Source organism: Lissotriton helveticus, chromosome 1_1 (genome assembly GCF_964261635.1).
Source record: "Lissotriton helveticus chromosome 1_1, aLisHel1.1, whole genome shotgun sequence".
Classification (NCBI taxonomy): domain Eukaryota; kingdom Metazoa; phylum Chordata; class Amphibia; order Caudata; family Salamandridae; genus Lissotriton; species Lissotriton helveticus.
Genome location: NC_136057.1, coordinates 596891321 through 596918879, shown reverse-complemented (window position 1 = coordinate 596918879; position 27559 = coordinate 596891321). Strand labels below are relative to the sequence as shown.

The 27559-nt window shown below is 46.1% G+C and overlaps 1 protein-coding gene across 2 annotated transcripts in view; it reads left to right on the top strand.

The window, feature by feature from the left end:
- The window catches only part of BCAT1 (branched chain amino acid transaminase 1), a 392482-nt gene that overhangs the window by 276446 nt on the left and 88477 nt on the right, over positions 1-27559 (top strand). For both annotated transcript variants that reach the window (XM_078674099.1, XM_078674098.1), the window contains exon 6: positions 20761-20924. In XM_078674099.1, the coding sequence (XP_078530225.1) occupies positions 20761-20924 (164 nt within the window). The remainder of the gene's footprint in view (positions 1-20760; positions 20925-27559) is intronic.

Here is a 27559-nt window from a genome sequence, read left to right as displayed (position 1 = left end):
CGGTAAAGGTCCCATTTGCTGAGGCCAATGTTGCGGGCCCCAGAGAGCGGAATCCGGCCCAAACAGGAGAAGCTCTGTTTTATCGCCGTTCAGCTTAAGCTTGTTAGTCAGCATCCAGTTGGCGATATCAGTGAGTCCAGCACAGAGAGAAGAGGAAGGGGAGTGTTGATTAGAGGAGAGAGAAAAAATAATCTGGGTATCATCAGCATAAGAAAAAATAGAAAGTCCCGCCTGTTCCGCAAGAAAAGCAAGAGGTCTAACATAAAGGTTAAAGAATAAAGGACTAAGAATAGAACCTTGGGGAACACCATATGGAGAGTTGTGAACAGTGGACACAGAAGAAGGGGAAAAAACCTGGAAAGTGCGATGAGAAAGAAAGTCAGAAATCCAGGCAAGGGCGGGGCCGCAGATACCCACAGACTTCAGGGCAGACAAAAGGATGCTATGGGAGACGGTGTCGAAAGCGGCACTCAAATCCAAAAGGATGAGTGCCACTGTCTCCCCTTTGTCTACCTGGCACCTAACTGTCTCCGAGACTCCCAAAAGGGTGGACTCCGTAGAGAAGCCTGCACGGAAACCAGACTGGGAAGGGTGGAGGACGTTTGCTGATTCAATGTAGGTGGTGAGATGACGGTTGATATGTTTCTCCAACACCTTTGAGAGGCAGGGGAGCAAGGAAATGGGCCGGAAGTTGGCAGGATTGCTGACATCCGCATTGGCTTTTTTCAGCAATGGAACCACCATCGCATGCTTCCAGATATTAGGAACCACTGCCTCAGTGAGGGATGCATTCAGAAGAGCCAAGATGCAATCCAAAGGGGCAGTGTCCAGAGTACAAAGAATCTGGGGAGGCATGGGATCCAATGGAGAGCCGGATTTAATCTCTGCCAACAATTTCTGGAAGACGGGCATGGAGATACATTCCCATTTATCTAGTCGAGGAGAAGAGAGTCGTTCAGGATCATCCTGTGAGAAGAGTTGGTCCTGTGGCTGGAATGGTGGCCTAATTGAGACGGAAGGAGAAACGCCAAAGCCTGCGTAGATGTTATCAATTTTAGATGTAAAGAACTCTGCCAGGGAATTGCATTGATTGCTATTTAGGCAGGGGGCTTTGGGGGCACATGACATACCCGATAGTTCCTGAACTGCCTTAAAGAGGGCTTTAGGACGATTCTGGGCTTTCAGTATCGTGTCGTTAACATGATTAGCCCGGGCAGTGTTACATAGAGTGTGGTATTTATGTAATGCAAGTTTATAGTTCTCTTTATCTGCCAACAGGTAGTTGGATCTCCAAATGCGCTCCAGTCTTTTGCAGCGTGACTTTTCCACTTTGAGTTCTTCATTGAACCAAGGGGCTGGAGGGTGCAGGAACTTTTGTGTACATTTACGTGCTGGAAGGCAGGACTCAATGGCAGAAGTAAGCCAGGTACTGATCTTGCCCACGTCATCCATGGTGATATTAGCCGAAAGGGGCAGAGTTTCTTTTAAGGAAAAATTAAGTTGCTCCAAATTCAGTTTATGCCAATTCCTTCTTGTTCCAAGGGAAGGTGGGCTGCCAGGGGGGCCAGGTGCAGCCGTTGTCTTGATGTGAAACTCTACAATGAAGTGATCCGACCAAATAATCGGTTTTGGGGGTAGGCAGGTAACATTATCTAAATTAGCAAAAATTGGATCAAGTAAGTTACCGCCTTTATGCGTAGGACCAGAGTTTAGGAGATTTAGATTGAGGGCGGCCAGGTCCTGTGTGAGATGGGTGCTGGTAGGGCATAGGGTGTCATTAAAATGTATATTTAGATCACCTAATAACAAAAAATTGTTGGATTCCAGCACAAGGGGAGAAATGTATTCCGGAAGAGCGGCAGCCCAAGCGCCGGCAGCGCCAGGTGGGCGATATAAAAGGGCACCGGACAAAGTAAAATTAGGTGATAATAGGAGTTTAAAACTGCCAGCTTCGCAGTTAGGGATGACAAGATCATCCCACTTGCAAGAGTAGGTCCTTTTAAAAATAATAGCAATGCCTCCTCCATCTTTAAGAGGTCTGTTACGACCCACGAAGGCGTAATTATCAGGGAGGGCAGTAGCGATGTCTGGACCAGAGCAGTCCTTTAGCCAAGTTTCGGTAAGAAACAGGGCCGACGGACTATATGAAGTGAGAAGGTCAAATATGTCCCTTTTGTGCTTAGGTAAAGAGCGACAATTTAAACTGATAAAACTAAACACAGGAGAGGGATTCAGCAAATGAGCTTTCACAGGGAAGGGGGAATCGGCCCAGAAAGGGAGTGAGGGAATGCGCAGCTCAGATAGGTGGGACGTGATAGCCAAGGCGCAAGCAGGACAGGATAGAGGTGCATCCTGACAACACATGCGAGAGCAGTACTTGCCAGGCGACGGACGTAAGCCAAGCAGAGTACAGCGAGAGTAAGTATGTCTAGGGTAAATGATGCCAGGAGCAAAGGGAGTGGCCCCAGGTCCCAACAGGTCGCGGACGGGCGCAGACGGGCTTAACTCAGGCGCTTCCTAGGGAGGGGGACCATTTTAAAGGGCTGAGGGCGGGAGGGGCCGAGCGCTAGTCCGCTCGCGTCTGCTCCACTCCAGGCTCCTCACCCAAAATGGCGGCCAAAGTCGGGTCCCGGGCAGTGTTTTAATCACCTGCCAAGGGATGAATGAGGGCAAGAGCACGAGTGTGCAAAGTAAGTTTTAAAATATTCGCCTGTATAACAAAAGAGTCAACACAAAATGTGCAGGATAAAATACAATTTTCACAATTCCGTTTTTAAAATCACCACATCGCCTCTAAAGTATCCACGGAGCCCGATGTGACCTTGGGCAACCGTGAACTTCTATCAATTGGCCTGTGGACACGAAGGGCTTTTGAAGGGCTGAGGGCGGGAGGGGCCGAGCGCTAGTCCGCTCGCGTCTGCTCCACTCCAGGCTCCTCACCCAAAATGGCGGCCAAAGTCGGGTCCCGGGCAGTGTTTTAATCACCTGCCAAGGGATGAATGAGGGCAAGAGCACGAGTGTGCAAAGTAAGTTTTAAAATATTCGCCTGTATAACAAAAGAGTCAACACAAAATGTGCAGGATAAAATACAATTTTCACAATTCCGTTTTTAAAATCACCACATCGCCTCTAAAGTATCCACGGAGCCCGATGTGACCTTGGGCAACCGTGAACTTCTATCAATTGGCCTGTGGACACGAAGGGCTTTTGAAGGGCTGAGGGCGGGAGGGGCCGAGCGCTAGTCCGCTCGCGTCTGCTCCACTCCAGGCTCCTCACCCAAAATGGCGGCCAAAGTCGGGTCCCGGGCAGTGTTTTAATCACCTGCCAAGGGATGAATGAGGGCAAGAGCACGAGTGTGCAAAGTAAGTTTTAAAATATTCGCCTGTATAACAAAAGAGTCAACACAAAATGTGCAGGATAAAATACAATTTTCACAATTCCGTTTTTAAAATCACCACATCGCCTCTAAAGTATCCACGGAGCCCGATGTGACCTTGGGCAACCGTGAACTTCTATCCTATCTATCTATCTATCTATCTATCTGTCTGTCTGTCTGTCTGTCTGTCTGTCTGTCTGTCTGTCTGTCTGTCTGTCTGCCTGCCTGCCTGCCTGCCTGTCTGTCTGGCATTTGTAGTACATTTGTGCAGCACATGCAGTTGCAACATGTAAATGTCTGTATACTAATTGTCACATAAAACAAGGAGGACTACTGGGTTTAGGAGTCAAATAACTGACTAACATATCCACCTCCTAAAATGTACTTGCATGTTTCACTATACTTATTCAACACTAATCCTCTATGGGTCCCGGAGTAGCGTGCTACTCGCCGAAAAAGCGCTTTGACGCCTCGTCAGGGGTAGTAAGCGCTATACAAATGCCATTACAATACAATACAGTACATGCCATCCATACTGGCAGAGTATCGAGACATTATTATTGTTCTTCAAACATTGCCGGATACACAGAAAATCTGCAGTAGGTGTTTTTAAGCCAGTAAAAATGTTTGAAATACAGCATCCACAAACTTGCTGCCAGGTGCTGTGGCACCACAAGCACCGCCCTATAGCTCTGTGACACTGAAACACAGGCTGTATACTCTATGCATATCTACTCTACCCCGCTACACTGTAACCCTCTCCACTATTTGCCACTCCACTGTACTCTGTTCCCCTCCCCCACTGCACTGTACTGTAACCTACTCTACTCTATCCCCCTCTAGGCCACTCTGCTCCACTCTGCCTACTCCATCTTACTCTAAGTCACTCCACTTATACCACTTTACTCTACACCACATTATGCCATGCCACTCCACTCCACTCTGTCAATTTTCTTTACTCTGTGCCATTCTGCCACTCTACTCTACGCTTCTCAAATCTACTCAGTCCATTCTACTCTATGTCACTCCACCGCAAACAATGCAACTCTATTGCCACTCTATGTCACTCCACTACATGCATCTCTGTGCCCCACTGTGCCATGCCACTACACTGTATACCACTTTACTCTACTCCATGCCACTCCACACGATACCACACCACTCTTCTCCACTTTATTCTACTCCAATCCATTCTCCTCTACACCCCTCCATTCCATTTTACACCAATCCACTCCACACAGTGCCAATCTATATCACTCACTCCACTATATTGAATGCTAAGCCAACCTTACTCTATGCCACTGTTCTCTATACCACCCTGTGGCACTCCACTCTACGCCACTCTACTCTGGTCAAGTCTATGCCACTCCATATCACTCTACTCCAATCCACACAATGTCTCTAGTTTGCGTCATGCCACTCTATGCCATGCCACTCAATTCTCCGCCATTCTACTCCATGCCACCCTACTCCTCACAACTCAATGCCACCTCACCCTTCACTCTGCAAACCTACTCTTCACCGCTCTACGCCACTCTACTTTACCCCACCCTACACTAAGCCACTAGACTTTATACCAATGCATGCCAGTCTGCTCCACTCTACGCCATTACATGCCATTTCACACCAGGCCACTCTACTCTACTTCACACAGTGCCACTGTATGTCAGTCTACTCTATGTCACGCCACTCTACTCTATGCAATGCTACTCTATGGTATTCTACTCACGTCACTCTATTCTGCGTTACCCCACTCCAAGCCACCTTATGCCACTCCACTTTAAGCCACTGTACTCTATGCCACTCTACTCTGCGCCGATTCACCTCACTCAGCTTCACCCCACTTTATGCCATTCTACTCTACTCAATTCCACTCTACCGCACTCCATTCTACTACAAGGCTCTCCATTCTACTCTACACAAATCCAGTCCACACAATGCCACTCTATGCTGTTCCACTCCACTCTATACAACTCAGCTCTATGCGATGCCACTATACTCCACGCCACTCCACTCTTCTCTACGCCACTCTTCTCTGTGCCAGTCTACTCTATACCACTCCACTCTACGACACGCCACTCTACTCTGCTACACTCTACTCTAAGCCACTCCATGCCACTCTACTCCTTCCACGCATTGCTTGTTGTGTTTTGGTGTAAATCCGTTCAGTAGTTTTTGAGTAATTAATGAAAAATAAACTGTGTATTTATAGGACTGTGGAGGCCCCGTGGATCTGGACAGCATAGGAAGTGGTGGCAGCCATATTAGGACTAGAGACTCAGTCCCAAGTCCTAAAAGGCCCCCAAAAAAGTCAGAAGGGGGAAGTGTAGGAAGACCTGAACCCCTAGGCATGGTGGTAAAGACTCCGCCTTTCCCTAAAAATGTATTTCTTTTAAAAATTTGCCACAAATTTGCAGAGGATCTGCAACAAAATATTTTTAAAAAGCAAATGATGTTTCCTACACTTGTTTTTTCCAAGCCCCCGGGTGGGTCAAGTTCTGGGGGGGACAAATATTTATCATTTGGGGGAGGGGGAAATCGTGGCCCCTTCGCCAGGCCAATTTTGGCCCCAGGGAACCCATTTCCCAGAACTAGCAGAAAAGTAGAGGGGGAGGGGGGCACACAGTCTCTTTTCTGGCTGTTTTTTGTCCCCGGGGACCCCATCCCCCTGGGCCTGCCCACATAGTAAAAGGGGTGGGGTGCATGCGGCATCTCTCCCTGGGCCATTATTGACCTTGGGTACCCAATCCCCCGGTGCCTGGCCGTGTAGTTAAAGGGGCAGTGGTATGTGGCCCCCCATCCCGTGGCGCCCTGGAATGCAGTAAAGGGGAAGGGAGGTACATGGCTCTTCTCCCTGGCCCAATTCGGCCCCAGGGCTTGGCCATATATGTAAACGGGCCTATGTACCCCATCCCTCAGGACCGGCTCATATCGGGACATAGTGGTTACCCAGGCGGACTGGCACAAAACCTTTGTTTGCTCTTGCTTGGCTGGAGGAATTTCAAAACTCCCGCCAAGTAGAAACAAACACCAAGTCCTCTCCCAGCGAGCAGGAGCATGAAAAATGCTCCCGCCAGCGGGGAGCTGACTTTTAATCTGTTTCCCTGCCCGCAGTGAATCGGCAGTGAAATAGATAAACAGATTGCTCCCGCCTACAGGGAACAGCATTTTTACATGCTCACTGTGGGCTGGAGCTATGCTGTCTCTGGCTGGATGCGAGGAAAAGGCTAGAGCGTGGGGGTCCCCCCGCAGCCCCCAATGATAGTATGGTGGGTGCCCTGGATGGGCCCCAGGACACCCACCCTTTGTTGGCTAGCCCCAGGGGATGGGGTCCTCGGGACCAAAATTGCACAGGGAGGGGGGCTGCATGTTCCTTCCCCGTCAATATAGTGGCGGGCCACGGAAGATGGCATCCCAGGGGCCAGAATTGCTGTCCTCCAACCAAAAAATGAGCCGTGCCCTCTCTCCCATAAATATAGTGCCGTGCTTTGGGTGATCGAGTCGCCGGGGCCAAAATCTGCCCATGGAGAGAGGCCACATGCCCCCTCCCCTAAGAAAATACACCTGGACCTGCGGGGTGGGGTCCCTGGGGCCAAAATGGGCCAGGGTATGGGAGCCATTTGCCCTCCTCCCCCTAAAAAATGCACTGGGCCCAGAGGAATGAGGTTTCTGGGGCCAAAAGAGGCCTGGGGAGGGGTGCTACATGCCCCCCTCTCCAAAACAAATGCACTGATCCCCGGGGATGGGGTCCCTGGGCCTAAATTAGCCTGGGGAGGGGGCTGCATGCCTTCCTCCACTTAGTTTTAGTTAGTGGGCTTTGGTGATGGGGTCCCCAGGGCCTATCAAGGCTTGTTAGGGCAGCTGCACAGCCCCATCCCCTTTATTTTTTTTAATGGCATGGGGTACCCAGGGCCATAATAAGTTCGGGGAAGGGGGGACACAAGGCCCAACTCCTCTTTAACCCCTTCCATGCTGATGACTAACCCCAGCCGTCATGCACTACGGTGCTCGTGTGCTGATGACGGCTGGGGTTCGTCACGGCCCCGCCCTGTTAGTTTGTGTCCAGCACACCGGGGGAATCGCGGCCGCATGGAAGGGGTTAAAAAATGAAAAGGCCAGGCTTTGTGGCCAAACCCCCATTGCACACGGGAAATTAACCTACATATTAAATCATTCATGACATCTTCTTTATTATTATTGATAATATCACTATGCAAGGCGGGGTGCGAGGTATAGTTACTTGAGATAACTCTACCTATATATAGTGAATTTCAGTGGTTTTTAGAGTTTAAAATTGAACATTTCACCTAACTAATATGTTACTTTAACCTTTGTTTTTTTTTGCAAAACTTTTGGCCAGTTGGTGGAAATTTGGGACTGTGACATTGTTACAGCACTTGATTTTAACCCAGCTTTGAATGTGCACACGTGGAAAGATTTTTTTGTGTCAAGGTCCGTTTACGATCTAAAGGAGACTGCTCATGAAAAGGAACATAGGAAACTGGCACTTATTTGGATATTATAGAAATTAATGAGTCTGATTTAGCACGCAATTTAAACTGCCTGAATGCTAGGATAGTGTTGATATTATTTTAATTTTATATTTGCTATATATCCCCACAGCTTTGTTGAGATTTAATATTTTCGCCTATGAGAGCTACAATGCAACACATTTTCAAAATCGTATCTATTTAAGTGAATTGTTGCTTTCACTTTTCACCAGAGACTCTTTTGTAGATATTAAAGTATTTATTCTGTGAGGACCCTTAAAGCGATTTGAATGTTGGTATTTCATTTATGTCTATACAAATGACGTCACATGTGGGCGTATACATTTTATTTTAAATATGGCGCTTTCAGTGTGACAAAGGCTGTGTTGACAGCCAAAAGGTGTCCTCTGCCAAGCGCTGTTTGAATTAAACAGATATTATCACTGAATATAGAGTGCAGGCGTTCTTTCCTACCTGGGGGAATGTGGCATGTTATTTAAAGGCGTTAGCCGTAGCACCCGTTGCCTGTACCACCAGTGATCCTTAAGCACGCCACTGCAGTTTGGGAGCATATATGTAAATATATATATAATATATATTTCCAATAACTTTGGCACTGGTTGATGAATCTTCACGAAATATTTTAAAACACGTCCCCAATTTGGTCCAACTACTGTGTTGAAAGTTTTGGGGTGTACTGTAAAGCAGGGGCCGGAAAAAAAGGGGTGAGCCATTTTTCCCCTGTTATATTTATTGGGATTTTTCAGTTTTTGAACACAACTACAGACCGAACCGCTGAACAGAATTGCATCAAATTTGGCAGAAAGCTAGATGCCAAAAAGCGTGCTTTTTAGGTCTCGGCTAGCGTAGGCTGCGCACATGCGCAGTCTCGCTGGCGAGATTTAATGACTTGGAGTAGCGAGGTTAAGCCCCGCCCCTCTTCTCTCATTGGCTGGCCTCCTAAACGGTGGTCAGCCATTGGAGAAGAGGTCCCAGTGACGACATTCTTTCTATCTAAGCCCCTTCCTTTTCGGATTGGGGACTTTTTTTACTTTCTTTCTCCCCACTTCTCCATTGGCCTGGAATGTCAAAAACACGCCCCCCAGTCTGAAAAGGACGGGGCCTAGAGACAAATGGCGAGCGCTTGTTTATCAGTCTCCCTGAAAGTAAGATAACCGTTTGTTTTCGGGGAAAGGAAGAAGCATTCAAGTGCATGAGCACCCATGAAAACTGTGCCGAGGAGAATAGTAGGAGTAACCAGGATTACAGGAAGTAATCCAGGCAGTTACTTCTCACAGTCTGGGCTGTTCTTCATAAAGAGGCATCACTCGGAGGCTCCGGCTAATTGCTAAAGTGGGAAATTGTTCATTTACTGTGGGAAAAGCAGTTTAACGTGACACAGCTCTGTGACCTACGAACACGACGAGAGGGTCTCGCAACCCAGCCCTGTCATGAGTAACGGCGTTGCAAGTGCAGATTATGGTGACTCGCGACGCCCGCCCTTCGCCGCAGAGGGGCTGCTTGGAGCCTCACGCATCTCTCGCGACCTCGGGGCAGGCAGAGGGCCTGCACCGAGCCCGGGCTGCATCCGGAGCAGCGCCGCCCTTCGGCACAGCAAAGAACGTCTCCGGTGGACCACGGTGCCCTACAAGGAATAGTTTTATACTTTTTGGCAGGCAGAAGGAGCGCTCGGAGCCCGAGTTGGGCTCTCGCTGCCTGACGTCATGTGTCGGTTCAGGACGCCGGGGGGGTGGCGCCCGGAGCCGAGGCTGATGCACCACTGCACGCCGGGAGGCAGCCGCCCTGGCTCCCATGCAGCTCTTTGTTTTCCACCCCCTCGCCAGCAGTACTTCCCCTAAGAGAAACTGTTGCTTGTCATCCTGCGGAGACTCTTTCACATGAAGGCGGGTTGTTTCCAGGAGAGTGAAAGTTGAAGTCCGAGCTGAGAGCAGAGGAAGCGAGAGGGCGTCGAGGGCAGCCTCCCTGGCAACTTTACTGGGTGAGTACAGTCCCGGCATTACATAGTGGGCACGCGGAGCTGGGTGGCACCACAGTCCCGGCTCTGCCCTCTGCTTTACACCCCCTGGCTGTGGGGTCGTAGTGCTGGCGGGCACTAGTGTCTTCAGCCCTGGCTCTATGCACGCTGCCTTACAGTGCCTGTCTGTGGGCACGCAGGGCTGGTGGAGACAGCAGTCCTGGCCGTGCACTCTGCCAGTCTGTGGGCACGCAGGGTGGCGGGCACTGTCTTCAGCCCTGGCTCTATGCACACTGCCTTACAGTGCCTGTCTGTGGGCACGCGGGGCTGGTGGAGACAGCAGTCCTGGCCATGCACTCTGCCAGTCTATGGGCACGTGGGCGGCGGGCACTGTCTAATAGGTTCTGGAAGCTGTCACCATCTCAGATGGCTGGCAGGCACGAGCCTGCTGTTGCTGTCAGTAAGGTGTTCTAGTTATTGCTGTCCGAGAGGCGGAGTTGTGAGTTGTAGTGTTAATGTGCTGCCACACTTTGTGGTTATTTTGCTGTAACCAGTTGATGCACAGATCCCTTCCACACACATTCAGTAGCCGCGTGAATTACGCTGCCTCCCGGTGGGTGGCAGGGCATGATGTTTCTCACCAAGACAGGACGTATTCCTCAGTGCTCGTGCGAGCGTAGCCTTAGATGGAAGGAAAAAATCGATTATGGCAATCTAATTTTTTTCGATTCGCATTTTGAGCAATGAATAGATTGACCAACTTGATCATTTGGGTCTATCTATTAACTTAACTCGACGTATAGAGGCCGAACATTATCGGAGGTTGTGAGTCAGCTGGGCAGCTCGGCCAGCTTGGGGGGTTTCTTTCAGGAGTGATGATTCAGCCTCCTCCTGCCCTCTCAGACTGCTGAATGTGCCTGCCCCTGTGTGTTTGTGTGGCTCTGTGTGTGTGTGTGTGGCTCTGTGTGTGTGTGTGGCTCTGTGTGTGTTTGTGTGTGGCTTTGGGTGTGTGTGGGGCTGTGTGTGTGTGGGGATCTGTGGGTGTGTGGGGCTGTGTGTGTGGCTGTGTGTGTGTGTGTGTGTGGCTCTGTGTGTGTGTGTGTGTGTGGCTCTGTGTGTGTGTGGGGGGCTCTGTGTGTGTGGGGGGTCTGTGTGTGGGGGGCACTGTGTGTGTGTGGCTCTGTGTGTGTGGCTGTGTGTGTGTGTGTGGCTCTGTCTGTGTGTGTGTGTGTGGCTCTGTCTGTGTGTGGGGGGCTCTGTGTGTGTGTGTGTGGCTCTGTGTTTGTGTGTGGCATTTGCAAGAGATTAAGCTATTGGCATTGTAAATGACAATGTCATTCATTTATCTGTTTTCAAAACCAACACATGAATAAAAATGTTGTCATTTAAAATGCCAATAGCTCTAACTTTTGCAAAGGCGAGACCGTTGCATAGTAAATGCTTGTTGTGATTTGTTCAGTAAGTCTGTTCAGTAGTTTCAAAGATATTTAATTTGAAAAAATATAGATATCCGGGAGTCCAAAATCCTACTGAAATCCTACTGAGGCTGCTTGTCAAAAAATGCGGGGGAGGCCCGGATGGCCTCCCCCACTGACTTAGGGACCATCACCTCCTTCTTTATTTTGTCCACTGGTGGGCCTCTCTAACCCCTTCAGCCCGAGGGCCGCTTTAATTGTATGAGGGGGGCACATGGACCACCCACAGCCTTGTGGGACGCCATCTCCCGAGGGCTTTTATTGTAGTTGATGTGGGGGCAAACGGACCCCCTGCATCCCCAGGAACCACCATCTCCCCATGGCAAATTTAAACAAAGGAGGGTGGGCGCGGTTCCCCTCCTGGTGCCATAGATGGCCCTGGGGAACACCAAGCCCCCAGGGCTGGTGCCGACCCCTGGGACATTGCAGTTTGTTATGGCGTGGTGGGAGCACCGCTGATATCGGCCCAGTGAAAGTGGGCCACACGGCCCCCCTTCTTTATTAAAATAAATGTAAAAAAAAGAAAAAGCCAGGCCCTGAGGAATGGGGTCCCCAGGCAGGGCCATAATTTGTCTGGGGAGGGCAGCCACGTGCCTCCCCTCCCCATTCTAAAAATACCTGGACCCGGGGGCTGGAGTCCCCATGGCCAAAATTGGCCGTGGGAGCACGGGGGGCACACGGTAGCAGCACCCATCTGGAATATGAGTGGCGGTGGCGGCGAACAGTGGTAAATGGCTATATATGTATTTAAATAATCATGCAAATCCTCTGTCTTTTGCTGCTGCCCGGGTCCTCTGGGGGAGAAGCGTCACCACAGAAGGAGCTTACCAGTGAGGAAAATTGTCATCAAGCCACCAAAAGCACATCACAAATAATGCTCACTCTGTCCGGCCTCAGTGTCAGCAACCCTTTATTTTTGTGGATACAGCAAAATAAAAACTTGTTTCAGCCAATGTAGGCCTTGATCACATGACAAACCACCCAGCTCACCAATTTGAAAGAGTGTATAATACAAAAGAAGGACTTGTAATAAATGGCCACAATTTTTAAATAGTACTGGATTATCATAAAGAATACAGCAAACTGCTGCCTAACAATCAATTGCTCATAACTCAATTTTTTTTTCATCTGAATATGTGAATATAACAATTCAAGCCCCTTCTCCCCAATAGGTGAGAATCCATAGACACATACATATATGCAAATGTACCGATCGTACAAAAGCACAGTGTGTGAAACATAAACAAAGGACTTAAATAAGTAATTCGAAGGGGGACCATCTTGAATGGCAATTGTTTCACATGATGGATACAGCAACTGCTGACTAACCATAAAATGTGTATAATTCCAATGTAGAGTTAAATTTGGATATATGAATGTATCAGTATAAGCCCCTATTTTCCTTATTATTTTTCCTTATTATCCAATAGGTGGGAGTCCATTGACATGCTAATATAAAAATTATAAGGCCCGACTCCATTTTAATTAGGCCTATGCTCCCTTTTCGGTATTTTTGCAGAATCATCAAAATGCCTGTCTTTGACGTAGTATTCATCTGTCCTTATCTTTTTAAGAACCTGTGAACGTTTCAAGCCACTCTTATATAGACAGTAGTAAGACACCTGATGTGACATCAGTCTGGAATGAGTGCTTTGTAATCTCAGTTTTACAGTCAAACAAAGAATAATAACTAGAGCAGTGTAGTTTAAATTGTCTTGTTTTTATATTATTTGTTTAAAAGAAGGCGTCAAAGACTTAAAGTCTTGATGCTCATTGGTTGCACCAAACATTCCTGAGGTGATGTTAGAAATTCCATCTTGGATAAGGAATTATATATATATATGTCAGAAGAGGTCCTACACCCCATGTTGAGTGACAATGTTGCATAAACTGATTCTCCGGCTCAGCTCTTTAAGCTAATCTACTCCATGTTCTCCTAGCTTAGCACATAGAAGTAGGTTTTAGAGGTTTAGTTTTTTATTAGATGACATTTTAACCATGGTGGAAATGTTCCTTTTACTATCAATGTCCACAACATGAATTTATGCTGTTTTAATCATATTCTTTGTGGTTGTTTTAGATGTGCTGAGCAAGAGGGAGCACCTGTTGAAATAAACATGCTCTTTTAGTTTGTATAGTTTTCTTAGCACAGTTTGTGTGTACAGTATGGAAGAGAAAGAAAAAGGGTTTTTTCTAGTAACCACAGTGTCCTTGGATCCCTGTTTAGGGACGGTTGGTAACCCAAAAGCAATGTATTGGATGGGGTTCTACGGAGCTTCAAAACCCTGTCTTTCACATTCAAGTGCTGGTGCATTGAACTTAGTTCACTCCTGTCACCCATGGGTGTTAAAACAAACCTTGTAGAGCTGAGCCAGAGACAGTGTACAGCATATACATGGGTGTGCATCATGCAGAAAGAGGAACCCAATAGTCCATGTGTACTTTAACCTCTTGGCCAACATAATTGAGCAGTATAATAACAAATAACTACTTCATAATCTCACACTGCAGCGAACCCATAGTATAGTTACAATCCATATAGGCAAGATAACACATCTTGTAAACAATTCAGTAAATCACACAAAATTTCTCCCAACCACATGGCCGTGTGTTGCATAGGGTAGGGTGCTCGCATGTAGGTTTTAACTGACATTTTCACATATCCATTATGTCCCTTTAAGCTTTGTTTATTTATATATATTACCTACTGGCAGTCGCCAGTAGGTAGTTATAGTTAGGACCTATTTTCCATAGGAAATCCGCAACATTTAATTCCCAATAACTTTGGCGCCAGTTGACAAATCTTCACGAAATTTTCAAAACATTTGGCCAGCTCCGGTCTGCTCCTATTCTGAAAGTCTCAGGGTGATTGGTCAAGCGGGGGCCGAGAAAAAAGGGGGGGTCCCAAAACATGTCAATGCAATTTTCCATAGGAACCTTTAGTCGCAGCTACAGCCCGAACTGCTGAATGGAATTACACCAAATTTGGCAAAAAGGTAGCCGTTGGTTAGAATCATGTCTTTTGGTTAAATGGTGTAAATCCGTTCAGTAGTTCCTGAGAAAATCAAAAGTAAAATCACATATATATCTATGGCCGTGGTGGATCAGCGTACCCTAAGCGCACCCTGCCGAGCACGAGCTGTATGCTAATTGGCTGTCAACACTCCAAACCAGGAAGTGTTGGCAGCCATCTTATGCCTCGAGGCACAAGAAAACAGAAGGAAAAATGGTCAAAACGCAAAAAGGGGGCAGGGTAGAAACACCCTGACCCCCTAGGTCTGGTCAAGGGGTCCCACAAGGACCACCAAGGCCCCAATTATTTTTTTAAACGGCAGGGTGCACGGATCCTGCCGATAAAAAAAAAACGAAGCTTGGGCTACCGCGCATCATTGGTAATTAGCCCCCGGGGGTCCTAATCCCGGGGGCAGTGACAGATTTGGGTGAGGGACCCAAAGGGTCCCCCCAGCCCCGGGGACTGCCACCCCCGGGGCTTCATCATAATATAGGCGGGGGCTCACGGCCCCCCACATCCCCGGGGACCGCCAACCCCCGGGCTTCTTTAAATTAGGTAGGGGGCTCTCAGGCCCCCACAACCCCGGGGCTTCTTTAAATTAGGTGGGGGGGGCTGTCAGGCTCCCCCAGCCCTGGGGACCGCCATACCCCAGGGCTTTAAGAAATGAATGGCTTGGGGGCTCACACAGTTGACACAGCGTTTATGAAGTGATGAAGGGAGGGGACGAGGCCTGAGGTGACATGTGCAAACACGCCCTATGGTGCATTTTAAGTTGAGGAAATAATTCCTATTCAATACTGAGGGCCCATGGGGGCCATCTAGTCCACCAGGTGCTTCCAGTAAGAGCTACTGGACTGCATTGCAGAGATGTGGTCCAGGCCGTGCCCATTTGTTCTGCAACACAGCTCTGTGGTGCTAACTAGAGATACCTGATGGGCTAGTTGTACCCAAGAGACACTCAGGATTCAATGAGACTTTATCCCCCAAATTAAAACGGCCACAGGGTGTTTTTGCACACTTCAGCTCAGCCGTCCCCTCCCTTCACCAGTGTGCAAACGCGCCCTGTGGCACGTTTTAAGAGGTAGTTTTAATCCCCCTGCTGTATTATACACTAGGGGCTTACAGAGGAGGTCATCCTAACGCATAGTGTTCCCTAGTGTATGTAGGTGTTTTAACTGTATTCTAACTTTCTTTTAGATTAGCACTGGCTCTAGGACTAGTTAGTCAGAGTCAGTTACCACCAGTACCCATCTGAAAGAATTAAGGGTACAGGATGATTTGGAACAAAAGCCTCTTTCTGCTCCTCTGTTTGTTCTTTCTGCGCGTCTTCCTTCTTCCTGCACTTTCTACGTCTTTGAGGACTTCTGTTGCTTCTTTCTGCATTTCTTTTTCGTCTTTCTGTGTGTTTTTACTTTTTTCTTCACGTCCTACCTCTGTAGACATAGTTAGAAATTAGCATTTAAAAAAAGCTTTCAAATTCACTTAAAAAGCAATAGGTTTTAGGTACGTTAAAGTTAGAAATTAGCATTTAAAAAACCTTTGAAATTCACTGAAAAAACCATAGGTTTCAGGCATGTTATAGTCAGGAATTAGCATTTAAAAAACCTTAGAAATTCACTGAAAAAACCATAGGTATCAGGGGCGTTATAGTTAGCTGAACATTTTACTGGTACAAAACCATAGAAATTCCCCCGTTATAGTTAGTTCAGCTAACTATAACTCGCGCGCCCGCAATGCACTGCTGATGACGTTACATATTACATCACTCATGACATGGTCAGTGACATCTCTCATGACATCACTGATGACATCTCAAATGACATCACTGATGACATCATCCTTGTGGTAGAGTGGCAGACCTCCTCTCACCCTAATATAACCTTTGATACACACATTGAAAAAATAGAAAGTGACATTTTTAAAAAAAATGGACATACCAATACCAGTTACAACACACCTATTCAGTAATTCCAAGATCTACATACACATCCACTCATTCACCAACAGCCCTATATACTCACTCATACATGTACTCACTCATCATATGTACTCATACACCTATACATCCTGGTACACACTGCCACTCGTTCATAGAGTTACTCACACAGTCACTCATGCTAATAAAGAATCAAACATCCATTTACTTGCATATACCGTTATAGACACACCACTACACTTACTTCTACAAAAACGTACACATACTTAGTCTCTTAAACAATCACTTATAGAAACATATACTTATTTATACAGGAACTCTTCCAATCTCTCCCTCTCATTTATACTCACTTATATACAATACTCACATATACTAGTTTAAACCATATGTAGTTACTCATAAAGACACTATTGAGACAGTCATTCACTCACTAACACACCCATACACACACTCATCCACTCATACAGTCCTGCACACATGCTGTCTTCAAAACATATACAAACAGTGAGTCACTCATACATGTTTCAATGCGGTAAGTAATAACCCCCACCGAACCATACAGACACTCAGACACTCATTCTGATACTCAAAAAACCAACTAATAACCCATATAGACACTCATGTAGCTAGTAACCAACTCATGCAGCCTATTATATACAAATTGAGAGACTGATACAGATATTTACATATTTAAACATTACTCGCTAACCCATGTATTCACTTAGATACACTTAACCAGTCCATTATACAATCAATTTTACAAAAAAAATCATCCATTTAGACTCTTATTTACCCATTTATTCTTCTATCGAGCTTGAGATATACATATATAAAATATATTTAATTTTCAGAATAACACACATACACTGGATGATGTCATCAGTGATGTCATTTGAGATGTCATCAGTAATGTCATGAGTGATGTCACTGACCATGTCATGAGTGATGTAATATGTGACGTCATCAGCAGTGCATTGCGGGCACGCGAGTTATAGTTAGCTGAACTTACTAGAACAGGGGAATTTCCATGGTTTTGTACGAGTGAAATGTCCAGCTAACTATAACGCCCCTGAAACCTATGTTTTTTTTTTCAGTGACTATATATGTATATATATATATATATATATTACCTACTGGCGATCGCCAGTAGGTAGTTCTAGTTAGGACCTACTTTCCATAGGAAATCCACAACATTCTATTTGGGATAACTTTGGCGCTGGTGGACGAATCTTCGTGAATTTCTCCAAGAAAAGGCCTGCTCCGCTCCGCTCCTTCCCTGAAAGTTTGGGGGTGATTCGTCAAGTGGGGGCCGAGAAAAAAGGGGGTCCCCAAACGTGTTTTCCCCATGCAATTTTCCATAGGGACCTTTAGCCAGGGCTACAGCCCGAACGGCTGAACGGAATTACACCAAATTTGGCAGAGAGGGAGACTTTGGTTCGCAGATTGTGCTTTTTGTTAAATGTGTAAATCCGTTCAGTAGTTCCTGAGAAAATCAAAAGTAAAATCATAGTGATATCTAGAGACGAAATACGACACGCGTACCGAAATCCGTACAATCACGAGCATGAGCTGCATGCTGATTGGATGTCAACTGTCTGTCAACACTCCAAACCAGGAAGTGTTGGCAACCATCTTGTGCCTCGGTAGCACCGAGTCACAAGAGAACAGTAAAACAAAGTTCAAAAATAAGGAAAGGGGGCAGGGTAGAAACATGTTGATCCTCTAGGCCTGCTCACGGGGTCCCACATGGATCTTTAGGCGCAAATTATTATTATTTTTTTAAGAAAAAAAAACGCGGGGTATGTGTATGGTACTCGTACGCCGTGGAAAAGGAAAAAAAAAACTAGAAGTCCGTTTTATTTTTAATTAGCTCCCGGAGGGGCTAATCCCGGGGGCAATTCTTTTCTATAATGGGGGGCTTGGAAGTGTCCAACAGGAACAAAAGAATAAAAAAAAAAAACTAATGTCGAGGACAGCGCTGCTCCTGTGTTTTATCAGGTCAATAGACTGTTTCCCATAACACAAAAGTTTATTGCAATAAATGCATAGAATTTTAACTTTAGCAAAATCAGGATCAATTTGTGGGTGTGGACTGCTTGCTGAGAATGCTGGTGCAGCAGTTGATGTTCTTGGTGCAGCAGCAGGTGGGTTGTCCTTCAACCTCTGTGTTGCAGCTCGAGCAAAGTTGTTGGGGTGTAAGTTCTTCACGTGTCGCTCCATATTTGCTGTGCCAAAGGAGTATTTTTGCGATGGATCACCCCTTGAAAGAGTTTGGAAAATTTTACAGGTTACTTTTGGAGCATTAACCTTTTTTTGCCCTTCTGCAAAGTAAAAAAACTGCCAAATTACAGCTTCTTTCCTCTTCCTTGGAGGTTCTTCATTAATGAAATATTCCTCTGAAGAATGGCTGGAAGATGAGTCCATTGCTGTTATTATGGTAAACTTCGTTCTATTTGACAAGATTCTCAGAAGAGATGCTTCTTCTTAGAAAGTCAAAAGTAGAATTATAAAAATGGGACGGAAGTTTCAACAGTTGTAATAGGAAGTTCTATGAACCAATCAAATCTCTTCGTTTAAAGTCATATGGCTTTGTGTATGCTTACGCTGTGATTACGGTACTCTTACGATGCGAGTACGCATGACGTTCCACCGCGATTTGTGTAATTGCTTTTAAAAGTAATATAGGATTATTGGAACTTAAAAAAAATGTTTTCAGAATTATCCTAGATAATGTCTTCTGTTAGTATGTTCATTAAATACTTAAATATATGTTTTTAAACAATTGAAAACATTTGCGTCTTTGCGTACAGGGCGCCGAACATGACGTCACACGGAAGCTTTGGTGTAACGTGAAAGCGTATTCGTAGCGTATGCTGAGAATGATTAGCAGTACAAACTATGGTGCAATCACTCTCTCACTGTCAAATCAGAGCACAGGGCGCGCTATGTGAATGGTTAGAAGTGGTCACTCATTGGAGATCCGATTCAGCTGTGTGGCTTATCCACGGTACCATAACGTTACTTTTTAGCCTGTTTAAGTTTGAGGTTTGCATGAAATACTATGCTATAGGCAGATATGGATCTTTAGGCAGCGCTTATCTCCATGAAGCTTGATTATTATCATTTACATATCGGTGCCTGAGGGAGGGAAAAGAAGTCTATCTGAATGGCGAGGATTGCACAATAGCACCAGATCACTCCTTAATTTGTAGACACATACAATTGCATGGCTCTTGTAATCAAGATGCGCCTAATTTGGCCTGAGTTTTGAAAGGCACTCCGACACCTGCTATCATACCAACGTTCAGTTTACTGGAAACGTGAGTTATTTCATTTGAAATAATACAGATTGTTGTGCAAAGTTAGCAGGCATCGCTTACATGATTACGGTAACTGAGCGTGTGGTTTGTTATAAAAAAGTTGTGTTTACTCCTCTAAATGGAAAGCTGGATGTTTCCATCGGGCTGTCAATTCCGACCTTGAAAGAAGAGTCAACCAAACGAGCCATATAAGCGCGCTATTGTCTCAAAAAGAGGTCGCTCTTACATCTGCTAGAGAAACATTTGTCCTTCATGTAGCAAACACCCACACAGAAGTGCATGATTTATTAAATACAGACGTGCCCCTGCATTTTGGGGAGTTAATTCAGAGTATCTTTAACCCCTTGACCGCGGCGAAAATTCCGCCGCGGTGCGGGTGATTTATGGCGTGGGCGTGGTTCGGACGGCCCCCGGCCGTCCTCCGCACACGCCCACCGTGACGTCGGACGGCCGCCAGCCGTCCGACGCATGGAAGGGGTTAATGCGTCCTTGACTACGGGGTTACCTTCCTTTTTTAAAGTTAGAAGCAGTGGCATTGTGACTTCTTTTCAAACTATATTTGGTGTCTTCTCTGCATTTTTTCATTCGATGTTTTCCAGCATCTTTGGTGGATTCCCCTTAATACTCGCATTAGTTGCCGCTGTGCTTCTATTAACTTGTTTACTTAAATATGGATGCACATCCTGCAGCACACGAGAATATGTCCCGGCTGTTGCTGGTCCGCAACCGAATGCTTAGTTATTACGGAGCACTGCCTCTGGCTACATTGAGGTCAGCTTATGGATTATCGTTTTGATTCTCCTTTTTCACATGTGTTCAACCTGAGTCATGAGTGATGTAATGTGTGACGTCATCAGCAGTGGATTGCGGGCGCGCGAGTTATAGTTAGCTCAACTAACTATAACAGGGGAATTTCAATGGCTTTGTATGAGTGAAATGTCCAGCTAACTATAACATGTGTGAAACCTATGTTTTTTTCAGTGAATTTCTAAGGTTTTTTAAATGCTAATTGCTAACTATAACGTGGCTAAAATCTATGGTTTTTTCAGTGAATATATATCTATATATATATACAGCTGTATGTGAAGTTCATGGTGTTGAAACTAATGTGGCGCAGCATCCAAAACTTAAAGCATATGCACTCTTATGTTGTTTGTTTTTCGTTTGATACACAGCCTTCTCTAGGAGTCAAGAAATCATCTAAGGGCCTGCTGTATGTTATATTAAGTCCTGTTGGCCCATATTTTGCTGGTGGAGGTTTTAGCCCAGTATCCCTTTGGGCTGATCCAAAATATGTGAGGGCTTGGAAAGGAGGAACGGGTGACTACAAAATGGGAGGGTGAGTAGCTAATATACTTTTCATAGTTTTTGTTGACTGTATGATTTTTGGTGGATAACTGAGAGTACTGAAAAATGAAGTTCTCTTTTTCTGCACTTCTGATAAAGATCACCCGGTGCCCAATTCACAAAGCTAACTATACATGCATATGTTTGCTTGCATGTACAGTTGCTTGCACACCTAGGTGTAACACTATACTTTTTTGCTATTCATCATTTATAAGTGGAGATTTACACCAACGTGCAGATTTATATTTCAATCCCTGTTGGGGTGGAGACTCCTACTACAGAATTTACTAGTTTAAAGTTACAATTAGTAACTTTTCAACTGGTGATAGAGCTCTCCAACATCGGGATGGATATATCCCTATGGGACAGTACAGGGAAATTAAAAAAAGTATAAAATTGTATATTACACAGTGGTGGTCGTGTCTCTATAGTTAGGTCAAATTGTCCATGAGAAAAGCATTGTTTGTTTCTCTAATAACTTTGGCTCCATTGAACGAATCTACACGAAACTTTAGAAAAAAGGTTTGTACACCTCGGCTCCTTCTTGGAAAGCTTTGCGCCTATCCGTCGAGCACGCGCCAAAGTAAAGAAAGATCCAAAACATTGACTTCCCATGTTAATTTATTAAGAAATTTTGCTCTCTAATCCAGAAAAAATGGCTGAACTGATTTCAGGTTGGGCATGAAGGGGTTAAAATGTTACATATATCTAGATGGTTCGTACCTTGGTTCCAAAAATGAAACAAATAGGGCCCTCTGATTGGCTAAGGGAGTTTTTCTCCCAACATTTATTTTGGTTCCAAGGATCCAATATCAGTCCCACAGTACTGAGTGATCAGATTGCCTGGCTGCAACTCAGAAAAAAACTTATGTGGATGCCATTACTGATCTTGGTGACTTGGTCCACATGTGCTGTAAACGTATGTAACATAGGGAATACATCCTGAACCCCAAGCACCTTTGCAGGGATACCCAGAGGAACCTCCCAAAGACTATAATGTTTAAAAATCAGGTTGAGGGTCCCAGTGATAGCCCTCTCATGAGGTACGGCAGCACTCCTACTAGTGGGAGGGCCGCTTGGACGCCCACTCGTCTCTCACACACTGGTGATCAACCCCAACAGCTATGTGCCAAGCCTTCAAAGCCTCTCTGCACTAGGCTACACTTTCTGTACCTTTGGCCCTATGGATAGTACTATTTTACCCCTGCCTTCCCATTACTGCCTTTACTCAGTGAGCTTAGCGCAGGCAGTGATAAATCACCTTATTACATAACATGCACTGCCCGAGTGTAGGCGCAGACTCTGTAACTGCACTGTTGAAAGGCGGTCCAGGGTATTGAAAGCACTGTTTGACTTTCAGTGCAGAGGGGTTGGGAGCAGCCTCCACCGTGGAGACAGGTGGGGTGTGTGACTTCACACCCTCTAAAGCATGCCAGGTGGGGCTCTGGGACACCTGTGGAACTCTCCCTAGGGACCCTTTGGGGTGGGCGTGGTGCATTTGGTGCATATCTCCTGACAGCTTATATTTCCCTTGCCTCACTTTCACTAGGGTGGAGGCACAGGGGTAAAACGATCCCCATGTGCAGTCAGCCCCATGTATGTGAACGAACACTCCTAAGTCTCGCAGCGGAGTGCACGCTACAGGAGGGTCCTCACAAGTGTCTGGTATTGCAGAAGGATGGTGCAAAGTGCCACAGGGTGTAAAACCGGGCATAAGCAGCAGACACTTCTGTCATGTGACCTCAGGTCACTGATGTTTGCAATGGATGTCGAAACTGGGACTCTGGAACCCGGCCTGGTACTGGGTCAGCCAGGAGCAGTGGACGAAGAAGCCTCGGTGAGTGCATTTTTAATGTATTTTTATTACTTCAGGGTGGGCACTTCAACAAGAAATGTAATACATAAACTCCTTTACCCGCTGGGTTGACCTGGCTGGTTTTTGCTTCACCTCATGTTTTATTGTTTAGGTCTCCCTTAGGCAGCGCGCATGCACTGCTCTAGGAGATGACCTTTAGAAATTGGTCAGCTCTTTTCCACACACTCGTTCATGTGGCGGCATCCACCTTGCGGCAGCGGTTCTACTTGCGCTTTCACTTTCGGCGTGCGCACGGGCCATCTGTTTGTAATTAGGGACATGTGCGCGCTTGTTTACATTAGCCTACTCGCGGTCGCCTTGCCGGCTCGTCATCCTTGCTCTTTCACTTTCGTTCGATGTTGCGCTTGTTTTATTAGTCGGTATCCACTGCTCTTCTTAACACAATTCACATGGTCATTCTGTAGGACTTGCAAACTGCCAGTATTGTAAGCCAGATAGCCACTTCAAAAAAAGCAACTTTTCAGAATGCAACATTCTGTATCATTAGCCTTTATTTCCCACCCACACGAGCAGCAGTTTTAGGGAGTGCAGAATTGCGCATTGAAGGTCATTGTGCCACTCGAATATGGTGACATGCTTTCCTTTGTCATCTCCTACTCTCGTCTCTAAATGTTTCCAAGTGTCTGTGTGTACACAAGTGACATGTTGATTGATTTATTGTGGGTTTCTAAAGCGCTAGAATCGACTCTCGAAGGAGTATCTCTGCGCTGTCGACCGCTCGGGAACCCGTCCTGGCTTTCCCTGTGAGATGATCCCTACTGGGTATCTCCAAGGTGAAACCAGGCTTCCCCGGCGTATGTGGGGGGCCGTTGTGGAGATGAGGCAAGCTAATGCCCAGAGTTGCCGAGTGTGATCCCTGGTTAGAGTAGGCACCGAGGCGAGAATTAACAAGTCCGTGACCCTGGTCCTCGACCCTGCCGCGTCGGGAATAGAACCCTGGTCCCGGGCCGTCCTCTGCTTCCGGGTCTGCCGCCTCTAAACAGTGAGCCACACCACTCCACTGTGCTGGTGTACATACTTTATGCTTTGGAATAAGCACCCTGCACCCCAAATGAGGCCTCCTTTGACCACAGGCCATGGGGCATCCTTCAAATGACTGTTGCTATGTGTGTGTCCTGAGTTTATTCCTCCGCGTCATTCCTCCGAGATATCATTCGCTCTCCTTCCGGTTTCATGGATAACTCGGATAAAGCAAGCATTCCGAAGCCGAGCCTTTAGCATTGGGGCATAAAATAATGAGAAAATGATGGATTGTGAGGATAGTAAGTGGGCAGCATCTCATAAATGTATCCTGCATAAAGATCTAGGTTTTCATTTGTCAGCGTTCTTGTTGATCTGAGCGGTTCATAGCAAACTGAACGTGTTATTTTGGTTCCTCCCAGCTGCCACCTTGAAAGGACAGCATTCCTTCATCTCTCGTCATACATATTTTATTTTCCTCTGTCGTTCTTGTCAGACTTATTCCTGCTGTCTCGCGCGGGATCTCGGCTCCAGTTGAGTTTTCATCATTCCCCGGCCGCTTCCTGCTGATTTATGAAACCCTGTGGCACTATCATTCCAGCCACGTCTCTCCGCCCTCGCGAGGCATGGCTGTGGCCTCTGGCTCTGGAAGTGCACTCAGTACATACCGTTAACCTGCAGTTGGGTTTCTGTGCAGTCGCGATGGCGGGCTTGTTTCATGGATGGGGACCTGCTCCGTAAAGATGGCTTTGTTGGACCAGAAGTACGGCCCAAAGACAGAAGAAACCATAGGTGGAGTGGGCCTTCCCATGGCTGCTTTATATGGGCAGATCTTCTTGTACAGTCGTAATAAAAGACATCTCACTGGCTGGATCAATGCACAGCATTGTTATTAATGTGGTTCTTCAGTCAATTGAGAATTAATAAACTTGCAAATCTAACTTCTAACCTGGTGTTTTTTTCTTGCTCACCTGTTCACTGATAAACCTTTAGTTCTTTGATTGCTAACAGTTCCTTAACAGTAGATGTGTGTCCCTCCATACCAGAAGAAAATGCGGCTCACATGCTGCTGAATAACTATTTTTTAAATGTATTTTTAAGTTCCACAAGTAAAATGGCATTCCTACTCCGATACAAGTGGAAAACAATAGTATATTTCACCTGCCTCTCATCAAATATAGTGACAATCGTTGCAGTGCCCCATGACATAGTCATGTAATCAATAACTGTAACACAAACTTTAGGCAAGTTCTACAACTCCTGGTTTTAGATCTTCCTTATATAACCCCTCCCACGCCGTGCATACTTTGTCTTTGTTTTCATATACAAGACTATGATAATCTTCTGCTCCCGGTGACCCACAGGTTTATCCTTGTGTATCCCTAAATGGCTTCTACGTCTCATCTATCTACAAACCTGATTATCTCTCCACCCTCCTACGCACTCAAAGTCCCTTAAAGCAAGTCCCCCAACATAGCTTAAACACCTGGGCAAAGCTAATAGCTCTTGCTAAAACTTAGATGGTCCCAAAGGCGACACCTATTGGCTATGCCAAAGCTTGTTTTGATACAGTGCGGGCAAAGGATGTATCTGTTTCTGTTCGCTCACGCCCTGCCCTGAGGCCCATCTGGCACCAGGACAGACTGGAAATTCGATAAGCAAGTAGGCGTGTTGCACCACCTGTCTAGTCACACCCCTAAGGTGGACTGCCTGATGTGCTCCACGAAGGAAATATTCCACCATCTTGATTTTGGTGCAGTTAGGAACTTTGGGACAGGGTAATGCCTACCCCCATAGGAAGTGATCATGTAGGAGGCGTAGTGACCCTACTGGTAAGTAGGCCAATGGCTACTACCCTTTACTCCTCTTAGCACCCATAAAGTCTGTATTTAGGTGGCCTGACACCAGGATTTCAGATTTACCTAACTAAAAAAGAAGGACCAAGAAGCGAAAACTGTGGGCCAGCTGTGGACTTTTTTCACCAAGCCCTCCTGCCTGCCTGCTCCCTTCCAGACAGTCGCGGCAACCCAACTCGTCCTGTAGCTGTGCATCCTCAAAAAGCCTAGGTGGGATTCCAGCACTTCACAAACCTACCAACATCTCCCTTGAAGTGGAAGAGCCTCTTCCCTACAACCTACAGGCACTGACCGCAATGTCTGGTTCACCATTCTGCTGACCACCGGGTCCACCGATGCAGCAGCCACCCAGGAAGGGGTCATCATGCTCCAGAGGGTCAGATCCATCTCCTCAACAAGTTTGGAGATGCCAGGACCCCAAGGAGTCGCCCTGCACCTGTACCCATGGCACTGGACCCCTTGCAACTGCCAATGTTTTTATGTAGCCCAAAGCCCCTCACAAACTGGGCCCCCCATTGAGTGCTCCCGGACTTGTCTGCAAGTGCCCCTCTGCAGTCTGTTTCTAGGTGCTCCCCACCCCTTTTGTCAATGGTGTAGTGCGCAAGGCTACCAATGATCCCTGGACACTCCAAGACAGGTAATCCCAAACTGCTGGTGTATCTTGTGACCGTGACCCCTAGCACCTTAAGTCCTAAAGGGGATCCCCAAAATACAATTGTAAACACTTGCATGGAGTATATGTTTCTTTCTTCTTAAGAAAGCGTTACTGCATAAAAATGCATATGTGTGATATTTGGGATTATTAATTTAAGCCCTGTAAGATAATAGGGTAATTTGGACTTTCTGCATAGTGTACCTCATTATGCTACACAACATTAAAAGCCAGCTTCCTATACTTACACATTAAAATGGAAATGTTTTTGTGAATAGTGCGTAGCAAACATAGTACAAGGTGTGGTTTACTGTGCAGCAACATAACCAGTCCTGTTTCTGGCCACGCATTGGGTTGCATTGGTCAGAGGAAAGAGAAAATAACACAAATTTAAATGTAGATGTGCCGCAACTTCCTTGCTGTCTGGTGTCACCCTCTAAGTAGAGAAGAAAGATATTCTGTTTGAGAAGTTTTGTAAGAACCATCCTGATAAGGCTCTCCATCTTGATCCTCACTGCTCGAAAGGGTACCACAGATTTTCTGAAAGGCGAGCACAAATCTGCATAACTTAGGTCAATAAAGTCAATAACCATTACAACTCACAAATACCAGTGAGTGCACCACTTTGAGGTTTCAACTTGTGATTCTTTTCCTGGGGAGTCTCACTGTGCTTCTCTCCCTTTAAAACCCTTGGAGTGCCTGTTATCCAACCAAAGCCAAGAAGGAGCATTTTGCCACTCGCATGCTACCATAGCTCACATTGCGATAATACAAAAGCTTGAGGTTTGTGCATGTTGAGGATCAATGCCTGAAAGAGAGGGGACTGACTATGATGCTTGAAGCCTGATGCTTATGCCACACATTCAGGAGTGATTGGTTCTGCATGCAGCTACCCCTTACTTGATTGCTGTATTTAACATACACTGCCTTGATACGTATTTATTGACAGAGTTGAAGCTCTTCGACCTAAAAAATGCTGTATGTTTGACAGGAGAGAGAGTGAGGAGGTTCTTTTCAACTAATTGCTGAAGAGAAGCCCCATCCTTTTTAGTTATTGAAAGGCATAGTTCATGCAGAACAGTTCAAAGATGAAACAGGCCACAGAGAAGACCGCAGAGAAGAGTAAAGGCAACAGTGATAAAGATGCTCCCACTGGGTAACTGTTATAGTGGGAGTACCCATCATGTCATTATCCAAGCTGCTCTTCCTATACCTTGTCTTGCTCTATTTCAACTCATTCATTCATTCATTCATTGGGATATTTGTAGAGCGCAGCGATTACG